The sequence below is a fragment of the Talpa occidentalis genome, unplaced genomic scaffold, assembly GCF_014898055.3.
Source record: "Talpa occidentalis isolate TD23 unplaced genomic scaffold, MPIMG_talOcc4v2.1 talOcc4.10, whole genome shotgun sequence".
Taxonomy (NCBI): Eukaryota; Metazoa; Chordata; class Mammalia; order Eulipotyphla; family Talpidae; genus Talpa; species Talpa occidentalis.
Window position 1 is genome coordinate 40,129,747 of NW_023600993.1, and position 26,269 is coordinate 40,156,015.

Here is a 26,269-nt window from a genome sequence, read left to right on the forward strand (position 1 = left end):
TTGTCTTTTTACTTTTAAAACTAATGGGACCCTCCGGTTGGTAATTTTTGGTCGTTGGGAATCCTCTGGTAACTTTAAGAGGCAAAAAGCAATTGAGTTAATAAGGAGTTAATACTCCTCTGAGTATTAGAGAAGCCATTGAATTTGGATAGTATAGATCTTCAACCCAAAATGTCTTAAATTAAGGCATCCATTCCTTAACATGTAGTCTGTTTTCTGCCAATTAATCTTAGACTGTCAGTGAAACACCAGATTACTCATATTAGAAAGAGACCTTGAAAAGGGAAGTGTGGGGTAAAGTAGCTTGCCAGTGCAACTGCTTACCTGAAATTACTCTTAAGCTTTAATAGTCTGGTTTAGTCCTTTTCCTATGTCTAGAAAATTAATCCTACACATCAGTTAAAGGGAAGTGAAATTAAATCTTTAAGATAGTCAAATTATGGTTATTACCATTGAATCACTAATTATGGAAATTTAATTAGAGTCTCAAAGGGGCCTTTTTTTTTTTTTTTTTAATTTATACAAGAACCAGGGTACAGGCCAGATGCTTGGGAGGGTGAGAGGATTCACCAGAGACAGAGTGGGGAGCAGAACAGGCAGACTAATGAAATACACTGCTGGAGGGGCATAGCGAGCCAGACAGGAGAGGTCTGCGGCGGCATGTTGGACCCTCTCGGGCCAGCCATGAATGAAGCAGCGCTTGCAGAGGCTGCAGACAGCTTCACAATGCTGCACTCAACAGCCTGCGCCACCAGGGAGGGAGGCCCTCAAACGGGACTCTAGTTTCTAAAGGAGTGGCTGTGAAAAAATCCCATAGCATGTGCATTTGCTTTGGTGGTAGCAGCAGTTGAACTGTTTGTTTGGTACTGAGACTAGAAGAATACGCATTGTGTAAAGGAAACCTTGAAAAGAACCCTTGTTAAAGGGACGGTCAGGGAATCAACCAGTAGAATGGAATATACATCCTGACTTAACTGTTATCCCTCCCTTTTAATCTGTGAATCCTATTGACAGAAACAGAAATCAGAGAATCCAGAAACCCCTTAACATGGTTCTTGCCAGGGCTGAGCGCTGGGTGGAGAAAGGTGTAAAATGGGTCTGAGTGGCAAAGGAAGAGATAGCCAGTATGACAATGACACAGGTTGGGCAGCCTTATTAATGTTTAGTGCAGCAGCAGCTTTAGCCTGAATAACACATCCAATTTGTAATTCGACTGTTAAAATATGCAACCTAGATCACCTTCTTTCATTAGGTAATGAATTTCAAATTGTAATATGTTAGTCTTTCCAAGGTTATTGCTCAGCTTTTTCACAACTGACAGCCAAGTGCATCAATGAACATTGAAAATCACATGAAACCTTTCATTGTTTTCTTAAAGATGGTCTGCAGGCACAGCATAATGGTATATGACATGACCTTAAAAGTATGTAATGCAGTATGATTTTACCACATTAGTAATGCTTCCCTAAAAACTTGATTCTACTCAGAGGGGAATTAGAGGCATTTTCCAGATCCTCTTGTTTATGTACTTTTGGTAATTTCAAAGAGCCAGAAAGCATCACGTGATTGTTTCAGTTGCTTGTGATGAAATTTTGTATCACTGTTGAGAAACTGAAACTTTCTCAGAAGAATTCTTATATATATATTAAGCTGACATTACATATGGGCTTTACATTTTCAGTGATAGCTAAGAGAGTCCTATGGAAAGCTTTGTTTTTTACAGGGGGTTATATTATGTGATGCTCAGAATGAACCATGGATGATCCTTGATGACATGCTGAGTGAAGTAAACTGAACATAGGAAGAGAGGGTTTGTGCAAGGAGACACAAAAATTGTTTAGTTCCTCTTGTGAGAAAATTCAGCTGTGGTTGGCAAATTCTTAGAGATGAAAAGTAGAGTGGAGCTTGACAGAGAAGTTGAAATAAGGAGTGGGCACAGGATTTCTGTAAGCTAAATGGAGGCTTAGAAAAAATTGGAACCCTTTTGGATTGCTGATGGGAACATAAATGGTGCAATCACTGTAGAAAACTGACAGATACTCAAAAAATTAAAAATAAGATTTTGACCCAGCAATCCCATCTCAGGGTAAATAGAACTAAAGTAAGGTCTTGAAAAGCTATTTGGATACCAGTGTTGATAGCAGCATGATTCACAGTAGCCAAAAGGTGGAAGCAACCCCAGTGTCCTTCTATAGTTACATAAAATGTAGCATACACACGCAGACACGGGGGTAATCAATAGTTCAACCTTAAAAAGGAATTTGTGGCAATAAGATGAATGAACTTTGAGGAAAGCAAAATAAGGAAGTCATAAATGGTAAATACTATATGACTCAACTTACAGAAAGTAAAATGGTAGTTTCCAGGGACTGGAGGAAGGAGAAAAGGAGTTGTTCGGTGGGTAGCAATGTCAAAATAAAACTAATGCCCCTGAAAAAAATGGCTTCAATGGCTAAGTTGTTATATTTTACCACAATTTAAAAAAAATCATCTAAACTTTTTTTTTTTCAAGATGATTTAAATATAGGAATATTCACCAATGCAGAATCACACTGTGGATCATTACTACAGAAGGACATTATATATTGTTCATCTCCAGAAATACCTGCAGATTTTAATGAACAGCTTAATGCAAAAAAAACCAAGCAAGAGCTAATAAGTCAAGATAAAGGAGCCAACTTAGAAAAAGAGAATAGTTGGTATAATGACCAGTATTATGATCCGTTCACAAGAACAGAGAAACAAATGAAACATATGAAGAAATGTTCTAAACGACCTGAATGGAATATAAACAAACCACTCAAAAGGTATATTCCAGCATCAGAAAAGTACCCCAAACAGCTGCAAAAGGAGAGAGAAGAAAAAAAAGTAAGGCGGCAAATGGAACTGCTTCATTTGTTAGAAAGAAACAATCCCGGACACCTCTCTCAAAATAGAGGCACTTCACCAGAAGTTCTTCACTTACCTCAAGACAGTGAGTCAAAGTTCAGGTGGCAACTAGTAAAAAAGGTAACATTCTATCTTTAAAAATGTATTTTAAAGCATTTGTCTCTAGATTAAAAACACAATTCCCTCTATGCATGCTTTTAATAAGACACTTCTGTGTGAATAACCATCCTCATTGTTTCATATACTATCTACTGCTGGCTTTGCAGTACAACAGCAGAGTTGTTCATAGTAGTTGGGTTAAAAACTGTATGGCCGGCCCACAAAGCGAAAACCATTCACCATCAGGTCCTTTGCAGAAAAAGTAATGCTTAAATCCTGTAATGATGACTGCTGCTTCCCAAATTCCCAGTCAAAACTCATTTATTATCTATATGGAGAATAACTTACAAGATTAGCAATTAGAGGGGTTCTCTCTGTGAAAATAAGTCTTTGTCCCATTACTCACTATACTCAAATATCCTTAGATATTTCAGTGTTGCCACTACAAATGTGGGGACATATGGAAATCATTATTCCTTTCCATATTTATCAATCTTTTAGGAAGAAGAGGCTGTGAATACCAATTCGTTCAGCAAGGAAAGGTATGTGGTACAAAGTATTTGTTCAAACACTAGGTGAGACCAAGCATATATGTATATGAAGAAGGTAACAATAACTTGCAGGTTTAAAGGCCCAAGTTGGACTGGACTTAAGCACCCTAGGCAGAAATGTGGTGTTTTGTTATATCCAGATGTAGCTCAACCGTTTTGATTTTTCCAGCTCCTTCAACGGTGGACTAGACATTTTACTTAGGCTGAAGGAGAAGAAATAGCTGGTAGGGGTTTGAGAGCCCTACCTCCTATGGGAGAATCGAATGTTTCAACTGTCTGCTTGAACAAGCTGGTATAGAGTTGTCTAGTTCAGTATTTTCTTTTTATATATAAAAAGAAACATTGGGATCCAGCATTTTGTTAGGAAAAGGAATTGTTACAGATGCATTTTAGCATAAGTTCAAATGTGATTAAAAACTAAATATGCTTAAAACCCTGTATTGAAGCTAATCCCTGATTGTTTTTTGGGAAAACTACAGGCCCCAGTCACCACCACTTCCAGCAGTGAAAAACAGAATACAACAAACTCAGAAAAACTGTTGTGAAGGAGAGAATCTAATTTCAGGAGACAGTCAAACAGAATTATCTGGGCTTTCTGAATCATCCCATTTTATTCCCTATGTCCGAACCAATGAGATCTATTACCTTGATCCAGATGCACCATTGTCTAGGCCTTCATCCCAGGATCTTCAGTACCAAAATCCACATGGTAAGTCAATATAAGTACCCCTCCATCCTGAATTCAGATTATTAGTATTCCTGTCCCCAATTCTAGAAAGCATCGCAACAAGGGTAAGTACAAAGATTACTCTCCCCAGGGAGGAAGTTTAATGAATTGTAGCACATAGGCTAGATAGGGGCCTCCCTGGTGGCGCAAGGGGTTAAGACACAACCTATGCAGCTATTATCCATAGCGAGCACGAGTTTGATCCCTGGCCAGGGAGTAGCAGACCTCTCCTGCCTTGCCTGCTCTGTCTCTGATGAATCCTCTTAGCCCCCCCCCCCACACCTCTGGTCTATACCCCAGTTCTTGTGTGCATAAATAAGTAAGTCTTTAAAAAAAAATCACATTAGACTTTTGTCATTTTCATTTCAGACTGTGACCACGAAAGACAGCTATTTGACCATGTCAGAGACCCGCTACTTAATCCCAACTTGGTGAAAAACAGAGATCGACAGCAAGCAATCCTTAGAGGGCTATCAGAATTGAGACAGGTATGAGATTTTCCACAAGTGTGGATGTGCTTATTCATGTATGGCTAGTAGAGGCTGAGTTAAGTGCCTTAAGTTCTTTACATGATTTATGTGATGCTTAAAAACTTGTATCTATTGAATAGAAATAAAACACGACTTTTCCAGTGTGAAAAGCATGACACAGATCAAATATTTAGACAATTTTATTGAACGAAAATCACATACATGATCAATAACGCCCTAAAAATGGGCAGAAAAATACACAATTATGCTTTAATAAGTTCTCACTAAAAGCAGTTCATGGTTTAAAAAAAAAAAATGGCAGTGTCTGAAACAAAACATTGACGCAAGTCCCAGAGAATAATTCACTGTAAATTTATAACCTTACCAGACCAATTATTGTGATTTGCTGAGGTAAACATTTCCTATTTTAAGGCTCTAACTTTTTTTTGCCAATTGCCTGGCTTGAGGAAAAAAAAAAATGGCTCGAAAATTGATCCTACAGGTATTTTTCTTTCACTGTGCTCTTATTTGCCAACTCCACTTTAGTTTTATCTAACTCAAAATCAAAGGTTTTTTTGTTTTGTTTTGTTTTTTTTTATACTTCTCGCTTAATGGAGATTACCCATGTTTGTCACAGCATTTAGGGTGCAGGGGGTTCTGAACCCCACATAGGGACTTGGCTTTAAGAAAAGTCATCCCAATTGGTGAATATGCAAAGTTGTGTGTGATTAAATTCAACAACATACATTTTAAGCTGTGAGCAAGTATCTGAGCTCTTAACATATCTTTAAAAAACAAGACAGGAATGTGAAAGGGGAATAATTTGCAAGTTTGTTGAAGATTACTAAACATATCAATATGATTTCAGGGCCTTCTCCAGAAGCAGAGAGAGTTGGAAACTAACCTCATGCCTTTAGCTGCAAATCAAGAGGAGAATTTTAGTCCTTCATTTTCAATGTAGAATATCAAATCGTTCACATTTGTCTTCCAAATTATAAAGTGTGCTTGTTGCTTAACTTTATATTTCAGACAGGCTAGATTTATTATTCAAAACTTGTACATTATGTAGTAAAACTTTTTTTTTTTTTTTTTGTATATTTATAATAAATCACTTTTGTAAAGGCTTAGTTGAAAAAACACATTCTACTTACTTACCTTTCAGTCTGGACTTTTTGCCCTGTTAACAGACAACATTCTTTCACTTTTTATGAAGCTTATAAATTAAAATACATAATGTTCTTTTGTTCCATAAAAACATTTGAAAGGGTAGAACTCTTCCAGGTCCCTTTTAAGCGCCACAAGTCTAACTTTATTTACACATCCCAACTTGTAACCCATAGGCTTATGTGAAAATTCCTATTCTCTAACTTTAGCACAGTTTTCGTTTACAAGTCAGTTATCTGAATGTTCTGTGAATTTTGTTTTAGTACATAACACATTGACATTTAAGTGCTTACGACCGTCACAAATACTTTGTCCCAAGTTGTCAAAAATCTCTTAAAATATCAAAGTGAATTTGGTTCAGTCAGAAATCATAATTATCAAATGCTTTCAAATAAAAGGTTGACCAAAATTTCAGCAACAGGTAATTTTTACATGGTTAATGCTAAGAGGATAAAAAATAATGCTGCTTGGCATTACGGTCTATATACATTTATCATCTAAATGAAACAGCACTGTTAGGTAACTCTTGAGGTACCAAACATTGCTGTCTTATACCTGTATAAAAACACTACAAAAGTGTAAATCAAAAATACAATAGTTGATAGTCATTTCAGCAAAAGTAGTTACTACCCAACATAGGAAAGAAAAAAGCCATTGCTATGTATTACCCTTTTGCAAATATCTAGACCTATATCTAAAAAACAGGCTTCCGTCTGCAGCCTAAGTGCAGGTGGCATATAAATGTAGAACTTCAAAGTGCCAACATGAGATAATTCAAGTACAATATATGTTAAAAATATATATATATTTATTTCAATTTTCAGATGCTTCAACTGTTACAGGCTATCATGATTTAAATAAAGAGGGAAAAAAACAAGGACAAGAAACCTTTTAAAGAATGAAATATAAATTGTTAATTCACGTTTAAGAAACAGAAAAAAGTCCATAACCTATTTCAAAAAAAAGTTATTTCTCTTTTGAATATGGCCTGGAAGAACCACTTTTCCAACTTAAGGGAGATGGAGATTTCTCTCTATCCAAGCTTTGAGTATAAGCAGATACAAAGTAATTTTCACTTTCTTGACACTGACTTGATGAAAGGGCATATGGTGTCCTCAGAAATGTCTGATGAGTGAGAACATTAAAATGACTAAACTGGTGGGACATATTTAATTGACTGTGATAAACCTGAAAGTTGCTATATGAATCTTGTTCAGATGAATTGCTGTTCTCTCCTCCAGAGCATACTTTATCGATAGAAGCTCTCTCTTCAAAATCAATTTGATAAGTCTTATCTTCTAATAAACTTTTTTGCACGTCAAGAGACGATTGCAATTCAATTTGAATATTCTTTTTTTGATCTGTTCCACGTGATCCTTTGGTCTCTTTCGCCAATATTTCTGAATGAAAATTGCTGCATACTTCTATATGTGAGATTTCATCCCCTGAATCCAGAGACATATCCTCTTCATCCTTTCCATCGTTTTCTAAAAGAGCTACATTTAAAAAACAAAAAGTCCTCCTCTATTGAAATACACAATTTGTTTAAGTTTTAAAATTATACACTACTCACACAATATAATGCGTCAGGGTCTGCAAGTCCACAATCCCTTAAAGCTTGGTCTTCTGCCACAAGTTCACTTAGTCACAACACTCACACTAGGTGTGAATGTCCAGATAATCCGATGCTAAAAGCTTCTGCGAAATGTGTTCACGTTTAATGTTGGGAAATCCCAACTCCCAGCTCCAAAGGGGTTAATGTCAATACAGCATCTAAAGTTATACGGTAATTCAGTATTTGACAAGACAAATATAAAATAAAAATTTTGACATCTGGCTTCACTGGATTACTACTTAACTATCAAATGTTTGGTCAGCTCTGCTTTACAAGAGAAACAAAAGTACATCCTTCACTTAGGCAAAACATGGAACCAAAGCAGAGGCCATCTTATACATGACTGAAGTTACGGCTCTCCCTGCTACTGTGTAATTAAAGTGCTTTATATTCCTGGGGAGATCTAGTAACCCAAAGTTATATCCCCATATCAGGTGTCATTCTTTTGAAAAACACAGTAACCCCTTTGCTAACAATAGAGTAATACACTTTTCATACTGAGGGAGAAGATGCCTACTCTATAATATGCAATATATTGTAACTTGTATTGATTATACAGTATAAAAATGAGTAATTTTGTGCAAGCTATGAACAATAAACACCATGACATACTTGCCCCTGAAGCTATTTTACACTGAGGTGAGTAGTTTCAAAATGACATTTATCTGGTAACAGATTAAAACCATTTCTTTTTCTCTCTGCCTTAAAGAAAGTAAGAACTACTGAAAAGTTACCTGACTGTGACTCAAGATTCTCATTAGCACCAAGCAGTGGAGGGTTTTCCTCTGTGAGTGAGTTGTGATAGCCCACAAGATTTTTAAAGTTTTGCATAAAGTCTTCTGCAGTTGCAACGACAATTCCATTATCTGTATAACTTGAAAGCGTCTTGATATTCTTTTCTAAATTATAAAAGTTGAGTATAAAATATTAAAAAAAATATATATGATGCCTTGCCTGGCCCTAACAAAAATACATTCCTCCATATTATCAGAATCAGGGCCTAACAGCCACACCACAGCCCCATAAAATCCCTTCATCCACATTCCTATAGTCAGAGTAGAAAGGTTAACAGTTCACTCTTTACCTGTTAAAAAGACTATGTGTCTCTGCTGTATGTTCTGAGCCTGCAGTCTGATAAGGCAGTCCAATTCTGGAGCATTTCTAGTTTGTGAGTCACAGTTGTGGTAGGACAGAATTTCAACTAGATGTTTCTTTTGATAGACATTCAAAAGCGTCAGCAGACTTAGTGCTTTAGCATTCAATCTGTGAAAATAAGTAGGTTGGTATGTAGATGTGCATTTCTGAAATTTAGTATGGAGATTTTTGCTTCAAATTAAAACCCTAATTTGTCAACTGGGACAAGTGAAGACAACTGCACTGCTTAGCTCACAGCCTGATGATGCAGGATTGCTTCTTGAGAGGGAGTATGGGGATTGTGCAGCTTACATATAAATGCAGGGTTTATATTTTCTGGATGCAACCCCTGATGATGGCCACCTACTATTCAGTTTAGTCTAACACCTCAACTACCCATTTTATTTAGTAAATAACAAAACCAGTTCTCTTTAAGCTATACTAACTCATGACTTTAGCGAAATGCATGAAAAGGGACCAAAAAAAAATACATGGCTATAAGCTATTTCTATACCTCAGGGCACAACAAAATTCAATAAATTACTGGCTACTGTAAGGAAGAAAAAAAGTGTCAAGATCTAACTGAAGAAATGCTGGTTGCTAGTGGGAAAGTAGACTGGTCCAAACCCTATGGAAAACAGTGTAGAGGTCTCGTAAATGACTAATGATAGATCTACCATATGAGCCAGCAATTCCATTCCTAAGTATCTACCTAAAAAACACAAAAACACTAATTTGAAAGGAAAATTGCACCCCTATGAGCTTGTGGCACTATATATATATATATATACACACACACACATATATATACACACACACAGAGACACAATGGCCAAGATATGAAAACAACCTAAAAGTCCCCAAACAGAAGAGTAGATAAATGTGGTGTGTATGTGTGTGTACATATATATATATGCAATGAAATATTAATTTGCAGCAACATGGATTGAGTCAGAAGAGACAATGCTGAAGTAAAATAAGTCAGAAAGAGAAATACTGGATGGTATTCTATATGTGGAATAAAGAGAAACCAATCTAAGAACCAGAGAAAGAAAACCTTAAAAACTAACTCTTGAAAACTGAATATAAAACTAAAGGATCCAAAAGGATTACGAGTAGGAAAAGAGGGAAGGAAAGCACAAAGGACTCAGTGATGGACTATGGTGATCTGGTGGCTGTACCCTGCAGTGGTAATAACATCAGGTTATCATGAGAAGAATTAAGCAATAAAAAACACTGGTTCACACAATTTAAAAAAAAAAAAAACAAACCAATTCCTAAACAGTATCTCAAACTCATCCAATTACGTTCTGTATATGGAGAATCAAGTGCCTAGTGTTCCAAGGATCACATCTTCGGAAGTGACTTCTGGGCACAACAGAAAAATCACCTAATGATATAAGCCTTAGTCACAAACCCCCTCACCATGTCGAGGTTATTCCTTGTCTTGGTAATGTGGTGTTAGTGGAGGAAACAGATTTTACCTAAATACATACAAAGAACTTCAAGTTTCTATCTGAACAAAAATACCACTTTTAAACAGGCTACAATAATTTACAATATACATTTCCTTCCAGATAGCTAAGGATACCTGTGAAAACTGGGCAGCATCCATAATCTATCAACAAAAAAATAGAAATTTTGGGAACATGTTAAAATCAACAAACATTGTATAATTATTTTTCCAATCTTACCTGCCCAGTTCCTTTAGTTTTTTTTGAAATTTACAATGGACTTTCCATTGCCATTTTCCTTCTGGAGTACTAAGTTCTTCAAGGAATGTCAAAAAATTTTTAAGGCTCTCTGTTATAAAAACAATAAATGTCATATAAAATTTAATAAATGCCACTCCACAACTGAATTATGGAACAAGTGTTTGTTGATATTTAGATCTAAGAACATAACATCCACACAAACAAATGAACATGTTGACAAAAACCAGATGTTGATCCAATCAAAACACAGGAAATAGAGCCTTGCTTTATATCAGACTAAGAGTATGGATGACAGAATGAGATAATAAAAGCTCAAGAAACTGATGGAACTATACTAGTTATTTTTGAGTGGCAGAATAGACAAAACAAGTATGAGTGAATCATTAGTGAGGAGACTTGTCCAAGAGTACAAAAATCTTACCAATTGTATAAACATCTGGATTTAGAATGGATTCATCAGACACAATAAAACCTCCAGATACAAACAATTCATTGTATGTATGATTTTTAACATCATCCAGGCTATCCACACCAGCAAAATTAACACAGGGGAGCTTCTTTAAAGTCACCAAGCCAGGTACCTATTTAAAAACCAAATAAAAACAGAAGGACATATGAAAGATTAAGCCAACAGACTCAAGTGTAAAGTAACTTAGATTAGAAATCTGACAACATACACTATGGTTCTACTGGCGTGTAGCTGCTGGAAAGCTAAACACAAAAATATTCCCAACATTATTTACAAATATATAAACCACTGTTAATACACCAGCACCTGTCATGAACAGAATACTATGGAAAAGATCTGGAAACACAGAACGGAGAAATCAGTCTGATCCTAAGTACAGTCAAATTCAGACGAGGGGAACAGCCTATGTATTGAAACAGTCAAGAAAGTCTTCAAAAGGTAAGAGAGCTTGAGATAGACTCTGTAAGATTGGATGGGGCACTTCCAAATCCAGGGGAAAAGGACAGCCTTCACATAGGGGTACACAAAGAGGTTGTGCCTATTTGGGACATACAAATGAATATGAGAAAAAAATAAATATTCAGCCAGACACACTGGCATTCAAGGAATCATTCTTGACTATTTGAGTGATATGATGTACTGCCATTTAAAAAAAAAAAAAAAAAAGACTTGGATGGGTCACATAAGACTTAAAACTCCCAACTTCAAAGTTTATTTTCTTTAAAATGAGGATATTTAAAATATCCCAAAGACAGTAAGATTTTAAAATAAGGGAGTGGGTTTGACTTAGTAGTCTACCTTGTGGATGAAACCTGCAATGTCTTCGTTTTGAATAATAATCAATAGTTTATCTAAGTTTGATCTTCTTTCCAAAAACTGTTCTGGATGACATTCTGTATTGCCTAATTTGATAAGATACTCCTGTGAAAGGGGAAAAAAAACATAAATCAACATTAAAAAGATTTTTTTGCAAACATCCATTTAACACTGGAAATGCAAGATAAGCTGACAGCTAACTACTAGAATACTAAGACCTCAGAGATCATCCAATCTTTGTATAGAACAATTTAAAGCTAGGTGCTTAAATGGCCATGATATTACAATGCTATGTAATCCAAGTCAAGTAAACGTCACCATGGGCTAACAAAGAATTTTAAGAATAAATTAGCCCAGGGCCTCCCCGGTGGCGCAGCGGTTGAGCGCTGGGTTGCGAAGCTGCCCGCGGCCTCTGTGGCGCCGGTTCGATCCCCGGCTGCTCCCCGGCCACCAGAGGAGGGTCCCACATGGCGCGCAGACCTCTCCTGCCGCCCGCTGCTCCCCTCAGCAGTGTACTTCGGTCCTTCTGCCTGCTCTGCTCCCCGCTCTGGCTCTGGTGAATTCTCTCACCCTCCCTCCCGCACTTCTGACTGTACCCAGTGCTTGTATAAACAAACAAACAAAACAAACCAGCAAACAAATAAATAAAGCATGCCTCTATAAAAAAAAAAAAAAAAAAAAAAAAAAGAATAAATTAGCCCAGGTTCTAAACACAGCTCCATTTCTTATTATGTGCAACTCAGAATCCAATTATTAACTACGACCTCACTCCCATTTACTTTCCACTAAGCTTGCCCAGGATTATCTGCAGCAATGTTACTTGCATACTACTTCCTCTACAGACCCCAAATCATTCATAGGGATCTTCAGTGTGTACAGATACACTCATGTTTGTCAAGTGTATACCTTCAGAAAAAATACTCTTCCATCTAACACGTCCCATACGGGTGACTTAGCATTACCTTTGAACGGACACGAGGAGTTCCCTTACTCTTTGCCTTCTGGTGGAACCCCCACTGAAGCAAACTACAGTATCCTAGAAATCACATTCCTCATTACAGGAGATTAATTTTCCAGATTGGCACTGCTAATGACAGCCATAAATCTAAACCCCGTTTGCTTAACCAGGAGTCTCCTGCTTTCAACAGCTGAATACAAATGTCACACCCCAAAAAGTGTTTTTCCACATAGCCCTGAACTAAAGCAGCATCTTCTACATTCTTTGGTTTTGCTCTAACTTCTGATGTTTCTGGGTAAATTTCAGGGCTGCTTGTAATTTCTCCTATGTCTTTTACATTAAGGAGCTTAACTAACTCATTCAAGAACAAATTAAATTGCAAAAATATTCAGGAAGCTTAAAATTTTTAGTTGTAGCATTTTATTCTACTGTAATAATTTTGCTGGAAATTTCCCAATGCATATTGATACAGTTCCAATCTGATTTCACATCAGATTTCTTATCCTATGTAATTAACAAATAATTTTATGCCAAAATGAGCTGAAGCATCATTTTTTCTGTTAACAAATGCATTTCCCGTGTGTTACAATCAGTTAATAAAAGGGGGAGGGGGACAGTGGAGTAATGCCCAACCTATTTTCTCACCTAGCTCCACACCAACCTGCATCTATAACCCAAGAGTGCTATGCTTGGAAAAATAATGTTGGGGGTAGAAAAAATCTGAGCAGCTCTACAATTTAATCATAAAGGGCAAAAAATGCAACCAAAGATACCCAGTAAGTCTTGTTTCATTCTTCCAAGGAACCACAGAGAATTTAGTGGAGAAGACACACTGAGGACTCTTTCGCTTCCTCCATTCTACTTTCTCATGGGAACATAACATGAAACACGCTGTCATCCGTAGTGCCCAAACTGACAAAAGGCTCAGGGTATGTCAGCAGCATTTGAGTTTCTGGGCCACACTGGTGTTAAGTCACTTATTTAATAGTCCCTTCTACTTCTAACGAAAGAAGTAGACTCTAGTCATGGTAAGTAAAGTCCATCAATGGGAGCGGCCAATTATTTTAAAACCTAAGGCCATTATAAAACCTATTCCATTATAGAATTAAAATTTCATAGTTTAAGGAACACTAATTGGTAATATTAAACTTTTAATTGCTCCAAATATAATTTTATCTCTTGTCCAAATGTTACCTATGTCTATACCTGTACACACACATAAAATATATTTGTTTTATAAAATCAAATACCTATACAGGGCTTTTCTGGTGGCACAAGGGGTTAAGCACCGCACTATGAAGCAATCCACAGCCTCTGCAGCACGAGTTCGATCCCTGGCCAGCCAGAGAGAAACCCACATGGCGAGGCAAACTTTGCCTGTCTCGCCTGCTGCTCCCCTCGGCAGTGTATTTCAGTCAATTCGCCTGTTCTGTTCCCCACTCTGTCTCTGGTGAATCCTCTCACCCCCTGCATGTCTGGCCTGTACCCCAGCTCTTGTATGCATACATAAATCTTTTAAAACAATAAAAAAATTTTAAAAGACAGTATAAAATAGATTCTAAATTCTAAAATATTTAGACCCTAGGTTCTGAACTTTGTTGAGTTTACTGATCTTTTAATTCTGCATTAAATTATTAAAAATATCTGATCATTTAAATACAAAACCTTCAGTGTTACAGACAGCGTACTCAAGATAATTTTATGTAGCATTACCATTACCTTTTCATTTTAGTTACCTTTATTTCTTTACAGAGCTCACTCTCCTCTTCTTCATGAATGTAAAATTTCACAGTATTTTTCTGGACATCTTTCATGATTTTAACCAAGCTGTTAAATACTTCAGGTTCTAGCTGGCTTATAAAATTTGAAAGAGCTGGTTGGGCAGAAATATTTACATCACTGGGCGATTTTGTTGTTTCCTTTTCTACTGGTTCCCGGGCAATATCACCAGGTACAGTGTGATCGGAAGTCACCATCAGCTCTGTGACATGCTGTGGCTGGTTCAATTCTTCTTCAGTTAAACCCAAAGTCGAAGAGGAATGTTGCTCATTAGAGATGGTGTCTTTCAAAGTATCGCTACAAAGTGGCTCAAGGAAGTGTTTATGGTTGAAGTCACTTGAAGACACCGGTAGGACATGCCTCGCCAGAGGAGTCAATGCTATCTTAGTTTCAGAATCATTAGGACTGACTGGTGGCAAATTCCCACCCTTAGTTGATGCTTTGATAATAATAGTATTTAGTTTCTCATGCAAGCCATCTACAAACTCCTGTACACCAGCTTTGGAAGTCTTAGAATATATGAACTCAGAGAGCCGTTTCATCTTCTCTTGTGTTGAAAATACAGGTGTAGAAATCTTACTGACATATGAAACATTCTTTTGCTTCAAAATCTCTTCTATCTTCCTAGAAAAGAGATTATACTCTCCTAAAACTGTCCTCTCTGTGGTTTCGCTCACTGCAGGCGGTTCTGATGCTGGCACACACTGCTCCTCCACTGCCACCACCTGACCTGTCAACACATCATCCTCAGTGGTGCCCTTTAGTGTGTCTGTAAATGGAGAGGATGGAAACTGGTAATCAGAACTTCTCTGCCTACTTATTACCCGGGGGTCGTTAGGAAAGGCCTCCTGTGGTGGCAGACACACCAGTTGTTCTTCTGGTGATTTCATACCTATATAGAAAGAGTGCATCATTATAAAGGCAATTGAAAAAGATAACATCTAAAAACACAAAACTTATTAAGAAAGCGTCAAATAATGCTGTGAACTTTATTTCCTATGTGCCCGACTTTTATGGCTGGTCACTGGATTTTAGTAGCCGGAGTAACAAGTTCGTTATTTCTTTTGAAATATTCAAAGCACCAATTTGGCATAAGTAGAGAGCAAATCAATTTGTTTATTTCTGCTTATCTACCTCTTTATAGCTGACTTTAACAGAAATGTTTTAATCAGGATGGTCAGTTGCAACACCTTGCTCAACTCATATTCTTTGCCAAGTCATGTCTACTATAAGACCCTCTAATTATTAAAACCTTCAGTGTAAGTCAACTGAAGGAACACCGAACTGAAATGCTAGAAGAATGATGCCAACTTAATATTTGTATTCAGGATCTAGCATAATTAACTTTATCTAATATCAGATTTTCATATGCTCTCCTATATGGGGGGAGGGGGGATTGCTCAGTGGATTTTTTTCTACAATGCTAGGGACTTTATCAAGGGAAAAAAGCTCACTAATACAGGAAAAAGACATTTCATAGCTGCATTAACAGTAAGTTTTGCTAGTGCTTTCCTATGTATTTTTGTTTTATTTAGAAATAATTCCAAGCGGAATCATGACAGCTATTACCCTACCCCCATCTGAGATGAAAAGGTCATTCAGCTAGATGATGCTAATGTAAGTGTTTAACTCTTGACAACTAGCTCAATCCATAAGATCATGCTTTATCCCCTCCCCACACAAATCCTAAATTCAATTCAAACACAATGTTTTTTTTTTAATGGAATGGTTTACATTTTTTTCAGTTTTTATTATTTTAAGTTTTTATTTTGTTAAGTTTTATTATTTTTTGTGTAGAACTGAGATAAGGGCCAGAGGTGTGGGGGTTGAAAGAATTCACCAGAGACAGAGTAGGGTGCAGAACAGGAGGTTGACTGAAATACACTGCAAGCTCCAGGATGTACACAGTATAGCAACATTTCCTCTCTATTCAAAATTAAGTTTTGATTTTTCCTTTCTAAAGGAAAAATACTCACACCTTTCTAAGGGTTTAAACAACCTCAGCAGAGTCAGCTTGTGATATGTCTCTACCAACCCCAGTGGTTACCATAAATCACTGCCCTTTTAACTACTGCATAGGCACCTGTCAGCAGGGTAAGACCATAGCAGGTCTGATAGTAGGAGAGAGAAGAAAGGCACAAAATAGACAATGTGCCAAGGTAAGAGTTACAACTGCATGAAACTGATAAACCAGAAAATTCATGCTCCAAAATGTTACTCAGAAATACTGAATGCCCTCCTTAAATCTACAACATGGGGTTTTTAGTACACACATTAAATGTCTGGAAATGTACATAAGAACTTTGTAACACAGGCTGATCACAGGAGAAAACTAAATGTCAGGATTAGGGGTGGAAAACACCTTTTCAAGTTATTTATGTACTTAATTGTGTACATTAATGTCTGATTTTAGTAAAAAATTTTAATTGTATCTTATAAAACAAATGATTGAGGAGGATACCCTATAATTTTGAAAGTTCTGAATTACGTATTTAAAAAAATACTTGCTCTCAAAACAATAACTATGGTTCAGACCAATAAGCTCATTTCTTAAGTGTTATGGATAACAGGAATTTTTGTAAGCTGAAATACAATTTGAACTATCCATAAGGGAAATTTGCTGTATGAAAAAACTCTAAACCTAATCTGTTTTAAAATATAAATGATCACCACCTAATCTTATATTGTACAAATTTCCACTATATGACTTTAGGACTGACAACTTTGTTAGTTAAAAAATGTACTTTACAACAAGTATATTAAAATAATGTACTTTTAAACATACAAGTACTTTTAAAATATATACATCAATGTCCATAATAGTGCCTGTTTTCAACTGATTCCACTCGAGCATAGCAGTACTTTGACTTCTAAGTGAAAAAGGAATGGTGAGTTCCCTAAAACTAGCATCATTCAGACATCTATACTTTCGGTCACAAGCTACATAGATGGTATCCTAAGTAAGAACTTCAGGTGCAAACGGGACATTTAGAAGCATAAAAAAGATACCTACTACTCCTAAGAATGAATTACTGACAGCAAAATATGATGAAACATAGTGTTGCGTGAAAGCCCAAAACATGTATAGGTTTCATTTAGGTTAAATTCAAGGACAGGTGAACTAATCTTTGGTGAAAGAAGTCAGCTTATTGGGTTACTTACTGGAGGCAGACAGAATACTGACTGGGAGGATATGGGATACTGGAAATAGTTTACATTTTGATTTCAGTGGTGATCATTTAAGTTGGATACATATATAAAAATTCACACAGACTTAAAGATTTCCTATGCCATGTATCTGCTGTTCCTGAGTGTGTGTGTTTTAAACAGCTTATCCCAGGAGGCATGAATATTTTCTTGAAGAAAATTATTATAACTCACATTCTCTTATTCTTTAAAGAAGGGAATAACTGTAAAGGTTTATTAGAGTCATTTAGCTTCCTTCCAAATTACAAAAAAAAAAAAAAAAACCTTCAAGATTTGTGAAAAAGATACAACAAAACTGAAATGAAAGACCCAGCATGCACCAAACTCTAACCAAGAAAATAATGCCTATGCCCATCTACAGAGATGTTGAATTCACTGTGGCTCAGACAAAAGAAATCGTCTCCACTGTAACTAACCAATCAGTAAGATCTATAAATATTTCTGGAATCTGAAATTATCTTAATCTTTTTATTCTCTGGAGGTCTGCTGGAAATGGGACTAGTAAAATATGGCTGGGTGAAGGCTGTGGTCCATGACCATTTTTGCTGGCTATAAGCCAGGTCTCTAAAACCAGAGGGAGTACACAACTTTTCTTAAAATTGAAGGTACTTATGCTTGAGATGAAAATGAATCCTGTCTATGCAAGAGATGTGCTCAAGTATACAAAGCGAAGTACAGTGACTTCTGGTGACAAACCAAATAAAATGAGTATTCTGGGGAACGTAATGTGTGCCCATGGAAACTGGCAATTTGCACCAAATTCTGAAGCAACCTTCCTGCTAAGACCATAGGACACAGACTCTACGTGATACTACACCCCTCAAGGATTTAAACTTACTGAAAAGCCAACGAATAAATGTAGATTTCTTAAAAATGAAGTATCTGCTGAATTTTGCTTTACAGTTAGAAGAACTGGGTCAAAAAATTCAAAATTAGGAATAATATACCTAAAGATAAATGGCCTCTCCCCTCACACCTTTTTAAATTTTTTTTACACCTTTCAAAATTTTTTTAAAGATTTATTTATGCATACAAGAACTGGGGTATAAGCCAGAGGTGTGGGGGGTGAGAGGATTCACCAGAGACAGAGCAGGTTGCCGAACAGGCGTACTGAAATACACTGCTGAGGGGAGCAGTGGGCGAGTCAGGAGAGGTTTGCTGCGCCATGTGGGCTAGCTCCCAGGCCGGGGATCGAACTTGTGCTGTAGTGGCTGGCAATAGCTTGACAGCGCAGTCTTTAACCCCTACCCCTGTGCCACTGGGGAGCCCTACATCTTTTTAATTTTAAAAGAAATCTGGAAGACTATTTCTGATGAGATAAATCTGCAGAAATAGATTATGAAAAATATTCTGGTATTCCAGGTGAAGAAAACAATCTATATGAATATTCAGTGACTTTTCTGAACAGTCTTTTGTATAAGAATAATTGATAAAAATCAATAATTTAAATACAATATATTGTCCAAATGCCCAGTAATTAACAGAGCTTAAAATGATGCCCTATTAACAAGGTCCAGAAATACAAAGTAGCAATTGTGAAGAAGGACACATTGGGAAGGAAAAGCAAAGCAAACCTTCTCACCTGGTGCTTGTTTCTCACCATGTTTCCCCAGCTGGTCTTCCGGGCTTCTTCCATTTCCTCCTGAGGGAAAGTATCTGTTAGACTTGTAGACTCTTCAGATATTGGTGATACCTATTAACCCCCTTTCCAATAACCCCAAATGTTAATGAATGCAAGCATATTCTTTCTGTTGCCTAAAATAATCCCAAAGTGTCATTTAGAAATGGGAGGTTGCTTTCCTTTCAAGTGATGCTGGAATGCCGACACCTAGATGTGCCTCCACATGGCTCTGAACATTAACAATGAAGGTGTTTAAATGAGACAGGTTAAGATAACCACCTGCTACTTCCTTATTCTCTTGCTCTCACTCAACCCCATGTCTCCAGATCATAGGTAACAGCTGCCTCTGTACCATCACCTCCAGACCTCTTGCCCTCTCTGGTAAGATACGAAGCAAAGAATGGTGCTGAAGCCCATGGGAACTCATCTTCTGAGATTCACTCAGTAGCTCTAAGTCATAAGCCAGTCTATCTTTTTTTTTTTTTTTTAGCAAAAATTTGTTTGTTCTTTGTCTAAGAAATGTAAAGATGTTTTCTGGAAATATTTTCAAAAATGCTTAGCCAATACAATAAAGATGACTAAGAACTTGGGGTCTTAAGATGTATGTGTGTAGACATGTTTTCATAGAAAAATCACAATACTATAAAATGACCTTTCAACATTTGCTCAACTATCCTTGTCCTATGGTTCAGTAAGCACTCTGAAGATATTTGATCATTTTAAGTCATTCTCCACAATGATTTAATTTCTCTAAGAAAATCCAATATTAGAAAAATGAACCTCAACATGACAACCTCAGATGACCACTGGTTTAGTCAAGTTTACTCTATTAATTTGAGATGACAGCATTTAATTGGCTGCCCGAAAGACCATTTCATCTGTATAGCTACCTTACCTTGTTAGAAAGTCAATTTCTGCGAGCCAACAATTTTCATTTGAAATCTGCATCCTATACTCCATAAGGAGAGTATGTACACTTTAAATTCCTGTTTCTATTAGACTCTTTTTCAAATATTTACTCATGCTGATCAAGAACAGCAAAAACCACTGAAGAACAGTTACATTGCTCAAAATAAGAGTTAAGATGTCAGAACCAAGTGAGATAAGGGTTCTTCAGGAAACTGACTGTTAGTAAACAAAGCAAACCTAACTTGCTCTTACCTGTAATTGGAATCAGTTTCCAGTGTATCTCAGTCTCTTCAACATCTGACTTAGATTGTCTATGGAATCCATAGTCAATGGGATTAATGGGACATAAACTGCAATCTTCAAAATTATTCATACTAATTAAATTTGGGTCCTAAAAATTAAAAGTTAATATTCAATAAATTGCGACTAATTTTAATGTCAAAAATAAACAACTATTTTTCCACAGCAAATTTACAAATTTCAATTTAAACATTGAAAGTACGTAAAACCAGAGTGGTAAAGTATGATAGTTACATCTCAAAATAAAACAATTTTCTTCCTCAAAACATAATTTGATGCTGATTTAGACTAAAGGTTGGTAAACAATTTTGGTGAAGAAGCAAATATTATTTCTATGCTTCCAGGCCAGGTACCAAGTTCTGCCACTGTAGCACCAAAGCAGCCAATAAGCAATACTTAAACTCACGGACATCATTGTGTTTCAGTAACACTTTAGTTACAACAGGCAGTGGGCTGGCTTGGCCCATGTTCCACTGATGTGATTTAAAACATTAATCACATAGGATGTATGAACAGTTGTTAACTTAGTAGTGCCTCCATTACAAATCTCCCCCTAAGTGAGCTTCCTGCCATCATCTTCACCATAAATACATATCTAAAAATTACTTGGAGAATGGCTGGGAATATGCATGACATTACTTTATTCAAATACAGGGAAGGGGGGCCTCCATGGTGGCGCAAGGGGTTAATATGCAACCTATGAAGCTATCCACAGCCACTGCAGCACAAGTTCAATCCCTGGCCAGGGAGCTACCCACATGGCGCAGCAGACCTCTCCTGACTCGCCCGCTGCTCCCCTCAGCAGTGTATTTCAGTCGATCTGCCTGTTCTGTTCCCCGCTCTGTCTCTGGTGAATTCAGCCCCCACACCTCTGGCCTGTACCCCAGTTTTTATATGCATAAATAATCTTTAAAAAAAAAAAGACAGGGAAGGAGGCCTCCCTGGTGGCGCAAGAGGTTAAGTCTCAGCATCGTGAAGCTATCCACAGCCACTGTAGCATGAGTTCGATCCCTGGCCAGGTAGTAACCACCCCTGCTACACCACTTAGCATTTATTTCAGTCAATCTGCCTGTTCTGCTCCCCACTCTATCTCTGGTGAATTTTCTCTATGCCCCAGACCCCCCACCTCTGGTCCACACCCCAGCTCTTATATGCATAAATAAATAAATCTTCAGAAAAAAGAGAAGGTAGGGGAGGAAAAAATGGAGAAAAGAATAAGTTAGAAATACACTTTTACAAATATGGTACCACACTGGTATTATTCCCCAGTTATATACACCACTTCCTAGGGGAGATAAAGATACTTCTCAGCTAGATATCAGTGCTCTAAACACATATCACAAATAAAGTGAATGTCCCTGTCAATCAAGGCTAACAATCTCAGATTTCCTCAGAGGAAATCTTAAAGATCATCCATTTCCATTCCTATTTGCATAAGAATAAAAAGTAGTTTAAACAATGGTAGAGTGACCTCAGTTACTGCATTTGCCTCATTTTTGGGTTCTTGTACTACCATCAGAAAGTCAATGTTTTGAGGATTCCATTTTATTATGAAATGATACACAGTCAACTCCAGAAAAGGACAATTCTGAACTTATCCAGCCTTAACTTAGGCATGTCTACTTTTATCTTTATTTTTTGCCCACAGAAGAGCTGGGGTGTAAGCCAGAGGTGCGGGTTGAGGTGAGAGGATTCCCCCAAAACAGAGAGAGTGTGGAGCAGGAGTCTGACTGACATACACTGCTAAGGGGAGCACTGGGAAAGACAGGAGGGTCTGCTCTGCCATATGTGGGTCAGCTCCCTGGACGGGGATCAAACTCAGGCCACAGCAGTGATAGCACCTAGACTTAATCTCTAGGCCACCAGGGAGGCCCTCTACCTCTGTAACAAGAAATCATTTAAAAATACTATACTAGACAGATACATTTACTGTATTTTATTTTTTCTTAAAAAAGGAAAAAGCTCACATAAGTACAACCACACCTCCCTTCCACACATTCACAAAAAAATAATCAGACTTGCTTACTTCTTTCAAATGTAGTTTGTGGTCACTGCCTACTTCACTGATAGAAACAGCAACAGGATACTTTAAAGATGATATAGCAACGTCTAACAATGGGCTCTGAGTACCCTTAAAATGTGTGTTTTCAATTTTTGCACAAGTAGACTGTTCATATTCTTTTTTGTCCAGGGTGGAGTTCAACTCAAAGTCATGCTTTTGTCTCAGTTCTTCATAGGCCTCATCAGAGGTCAATCCTAAGGCTTTGTTCACTGTGTCTGTCAGGGACGCATCAGAATGACGTGCATTTGCTAGTGTTTCTGACAGCCAATTAAACAGCCTGTGGATGTCAGTAGAGCCAGAATTAGAGGTATCCTGCTGCTGCTGTCTCAAATCAGCATCATGCCCAAGTGAGCCAACATGCTGCGGAGACTCTAAAGAAAAAAGAAAGAAAAGTCATCTCTAAGTTTTGATTATTATCCTAAAAATTAATTTTAAATTAATTATCCTAAGACATATTTAGGTACAGAAACTAAAACTACTGGCTTATCTTTTACTAGTACATCCATCTTTACTTTACAAATATAGCTGGACCTAAAATTTTGCAAAAATTCCCCTTACATAAGTTTACTTTCCTAATGTGAAACTGCTGTTAATGGAAAAATGAGCTCACATATGTTGGTAATACGGATGTATATTAATAATCATATTATTAAATTCTACTACTAAAATCCTTATTAACCAGGATCTTGACAACAAACATCTGCAATTGCTCTTTTGCAAAATGATAGGAGGAAATGCAGAATACACTAAAATGTACTAGAGCTACCCACATGGCTCAGCCGACCTCTCCCGACTCGCCTGATGCTCTCCTTAGCAGTGTATTTCAGTCGATCTGCCTGTTCTGTTCCCCACCATCTCTGGTGAATCCTCTCACCACCCACACCTCTGGCCTGTATCCCAGTTCTTCTATACATAAATAAATAAATCTTTAAAAAAAAAAGTTTAAAGAACTATTTAGTAAGGACAATGATCTGGCTAATCTAGTCAATTCTGAGACTTATTGAATTTGAAAACATACAACATGAGTTCGATTCCCGGCCGGCCAGGGAGAAACCCACATGGCGGGATAGACCTCTCCTGTCTCGCCCACTGCTCCCCTCAACAGTGGACTTCGGTCCGTCCGTCTGCCTGTTCTGTTCCCTGCTCTGTCTCTGGTGAATCCTCTCATCCTCCCGCAAATCTGGCCTGTACCCCAATTCTTGTATAAAAATAAATAAATCTTAAAAAAATAAAATAATAAAATAAAATAAAATCCCTGAATGCAATGGAACACATGTTTAGAGAATAGTGTAAAAATCTTTAAAATCTCGATGAAAAAATTACTTAAATTACTTGTGATAGTGAAACATACATGCAAGACAATAGTCTCCCATTTATGTCAACTAAAACAAAACAAATAAAAAGAGAAATATATTACTGGAGCCTTAGGGTGGAAAAAATTTTGTTGCAGGCTCTTAATGATCAGAAGATTCCTTTCACTGAGCAAAATCCTAAAATTCAACATTTTATGTTGTATTTTTCCAATTATAAAATTAAAGGACTAGAAAGGGACAGGAACTCTGATTAGTAGCATAACTTAAGTCACACAATTCAGAAATTTGATGTGCAGTAGTTGGTCATTATCTTCTGTAAAAGATCAGGTAGTCAATTACTTTATCTTTGTGGGCTATACAGTCAATCTGTCCCAACTGTGCTTTTGTAGCATGAAATCAGCCATGTACGCAAAAGTAAATAGGCACAGCAATACTCCAATAAAACTTTCTTTACAAAAACAGGGCAGACAGAATTGGCTCTCAGGCTGTAATTTGCAGCATGAAGGGAAAAGGACAGAAGTACTTTACTAAGTTTTTGGTTGTTATTTTAATAATATGTGAGGAGCAATCATATTTTACCTTCATAGAGATGGCAATTTTCAGAAAAACTACTGGTTTTCGCAAGTTTCCTCATATTTTCAGGTAGATCCTCAAGCTTCCTCTTCAAGACAGTTTTGCTTCTCATATCTTCGATGTCTGAGTCCCCACCCACATTTTTTTTCCTACACTGAATTAAATTAATCAATTCTTTGACTCTATCCTTATCATAATCCAAAGAGTGAGATGACTTCTGTTTTCCAGGTATAACAGTTTTAATCCTTGAGTTATTTCGTTTTCCAAATTTCCCTTTTGTGCCATTCATTTCTTCTTCTTGACCTTCATAATCTGAAAGTGGACTGAACTGCTGAAGTTTCCTATTTTCCTCAAATAGTTCTTTTAATTTACAAATAGGTAACTGATACATTTCAGGCCGAAAAATATAGGCATGCAAACAATTATCAATATGGGATTTATTTTTGGGAGCTGAGTATACAAATTTTCTGTCATCTAATCGTGAGTCATATGAAAACATGGTAAACTCTCGTTTACCTGAACCAAAACCTCGTTTAAAAAATTCACTTACATACTTCTCAACAACAGAATGAAAATTTATAGTATTTATATTTTTAAATTCCTTTCGACACTGAATCAAAGCATATTGTAAAAACTGAGTTATTTTTAATACATCTGGCATGTTCTCATGTCTTTCCTGTGGTGCTGCATTGGTTGAACCTCTTTGTGCTATAAACAAAAAAAGCAAATCATGTTAGCAATCAAGAAACTGAATACACATCTACATATTGTTAAGAAATATAACAACGTTCATACAGTATGAACCAAATTAATATGTACCCTAATACATGTATAATATAGAAATATATGAAAAGCAAGCTTCTAAGTCCAGGAGCCTAAAACAGGCCGATAAGAAACTAAAACAAATGCAACTGCTAGAATGTATTTTTCAAGGGAGAAATATCTACCCATTACAAATCTTCATTTCTTACTGCCACTAGGCAATTCAAGCATACTGTAAGAAATAAAGAGGTAGGGCAAGATCTGAGGCTTATAGCAAGATAGTTCTGCAGATGACAACAATGTTATTCTTTCCTATTATAACAACTTTTAACTTCACTAAGTAGATATGAAGGTGCCAAGTAGCCACAACTGAGACGCTCATTCTTAAATAACAATGAAACCAATTTGTATATTGAAAAATGAACTAAAAAATATAATAATCAAATAAAAATTGAAAAATAAGCCTTAGGTATTGTACCAATTGCAATCAATAATTATTTCTTAAAAGTACAATCCAAAAACATTCTCAGGACTTAAAAAAACATCATGAGTTTTATACTAATACCTCCTAATACTCCCAATATTTCTCAAAACATGATGTAAGAAAGATAAAATGCTTAGTGAGTCATCTGAAAAATTTCAATAAAATGTAGGTATCCATAAGTAAGTGGATTTAGTTATTCAAAGAACTTACGAGTAACTATGCCTCTAGATTCTTGAAATAGAAACAAAGCATGTAGGACTCGAGGCCTGGCAGTTTGATGGTCTAAAAAAAAAAAAAAGAAGCCACGTTCATTAGCACTGTGTTTTAAACTAAAAAGAAAAAATTACAGTAATTAAGGTATCACCTACCATATGGAGAAACCATTTGACAAAGAGGGAGAAGAAAAAGGTATCCTCGGTCTCCCAAAGGTTTAACAAGAACCTGCATTTTTGGAAGAGAGAGAAGAAGTTGAATCTGCTTTATTATTTCTCACCATATGGCAGACACATAGCACAGACAAAGATAAAAAACCGACAACCTTTTTATGATAAATACTGCTAATGAATTAGTTTAAAACTCTTTCTACCAGACCTCCCTGGTGATGCAAGGGGTTAAGACATAGCACTATGAAGCTATTCGCAGCCACTGCAGC

General features: G+C 36.7%; 2 protein-coding genes across 10 annotated transcripts in view; one reads left to right on the plus strand and one right to left on the minus strand.

Moving 5' to 3' along the window:
• Positions 1-7,705, plus strand: part of CCDC66 (coiled-coil domain containing 66) — a 65,990-nt gene extending 58,285 nt beyond the window's left edge. For 5 of the 6 annotated variants that reach the window (XM_054694754.1, XM_054694760.1, XM_037530819.2 and 2 more), the window contains 5 exons: positions 2,513-3,009; positions 3,490-3,530; positions 4,019-4,248; positions 4,636-4,754; positions 5,605-6,765. In XM_054694754.1, the coding sequence (XP_054550729.1) occupies positions 2,513-3,009; positions 3,490-3,530; positions 4,019-4,248; positions 4,636-4,754; positions 5,605-5,697 (980 nt within the window). In that variant the 3' untranslated portion in view covers positions 5,698-6,765. Of the gene's footprint in view, positions 1-2,512; positions 3,010-3,489; positions 3,531-4,018; positions 4,249-4,635; positions 4,755-5,604 lie in introns of all 6 variants that reach the window. The other variant, XM_054694756.1, reaches the window with a different exon arrangement.
• Positions 4,916-26,269, minus strand: part of TASOR (transcription activation suppressor) — a 50,390-nt gene continuing 29,036 nt past the window's right edge. The window contains exons 12-24 of one of the 4 annotated variants that reach the window (XM_054694746.1): positions 25,986-26,058; positions 25,828-25,899; positions 24,378-25,079; positions 22,450-22,856; positions 20,376-20,514; positions 19,176-19,235; positions 14,344-15,155; positions 11,632-11,754; positions 10,786-10,945; positions 10,344-10,452; positions 8,600-8,778; positions 8,250-8,414; positions 4,916-7,396 (exon numbers count right to left, since the gene is read on the minus strand). In XM_054694746.1, the coding sequence (XP_054550721.1) occupies positions 6,867-7,396; positions 8,250-8,414; positions 8,600-8,778; positions 10,344-10,452; positions 10,786-10,945; positions 11,632-11,754; positions 14,344-15,155; positions 19,176-19,235; positions 20,376-20,514; positions 22,450-22,856; positions 24,378-25,079; positions 25,828-25,899; positions 25,986-26,058 (3,531 nt within the window). In that variant the 3' untranslated portion in view covers positions 4,916-6,866. Of the gene's footprint in view, positions 7,674-8,249; positions 8,415-8,599; positions 8,779-10,343; positions 10,453-10,785; positions 10,946-11,631; positions 11,755-14,343; positions 15,279-19,175; positions 19,236-20,375; positions 20,515-22,449; positions 22,857-24,377; positions 25,080-25,827; positions 25,900-25,985; positions 26,059-26,269 lie in introns of all 4 variants that reach the window. The other 3 variants (XM_054694751.1, XM_037530817.2, XM_037530818.2) reach the window with 3 other exon arrangements.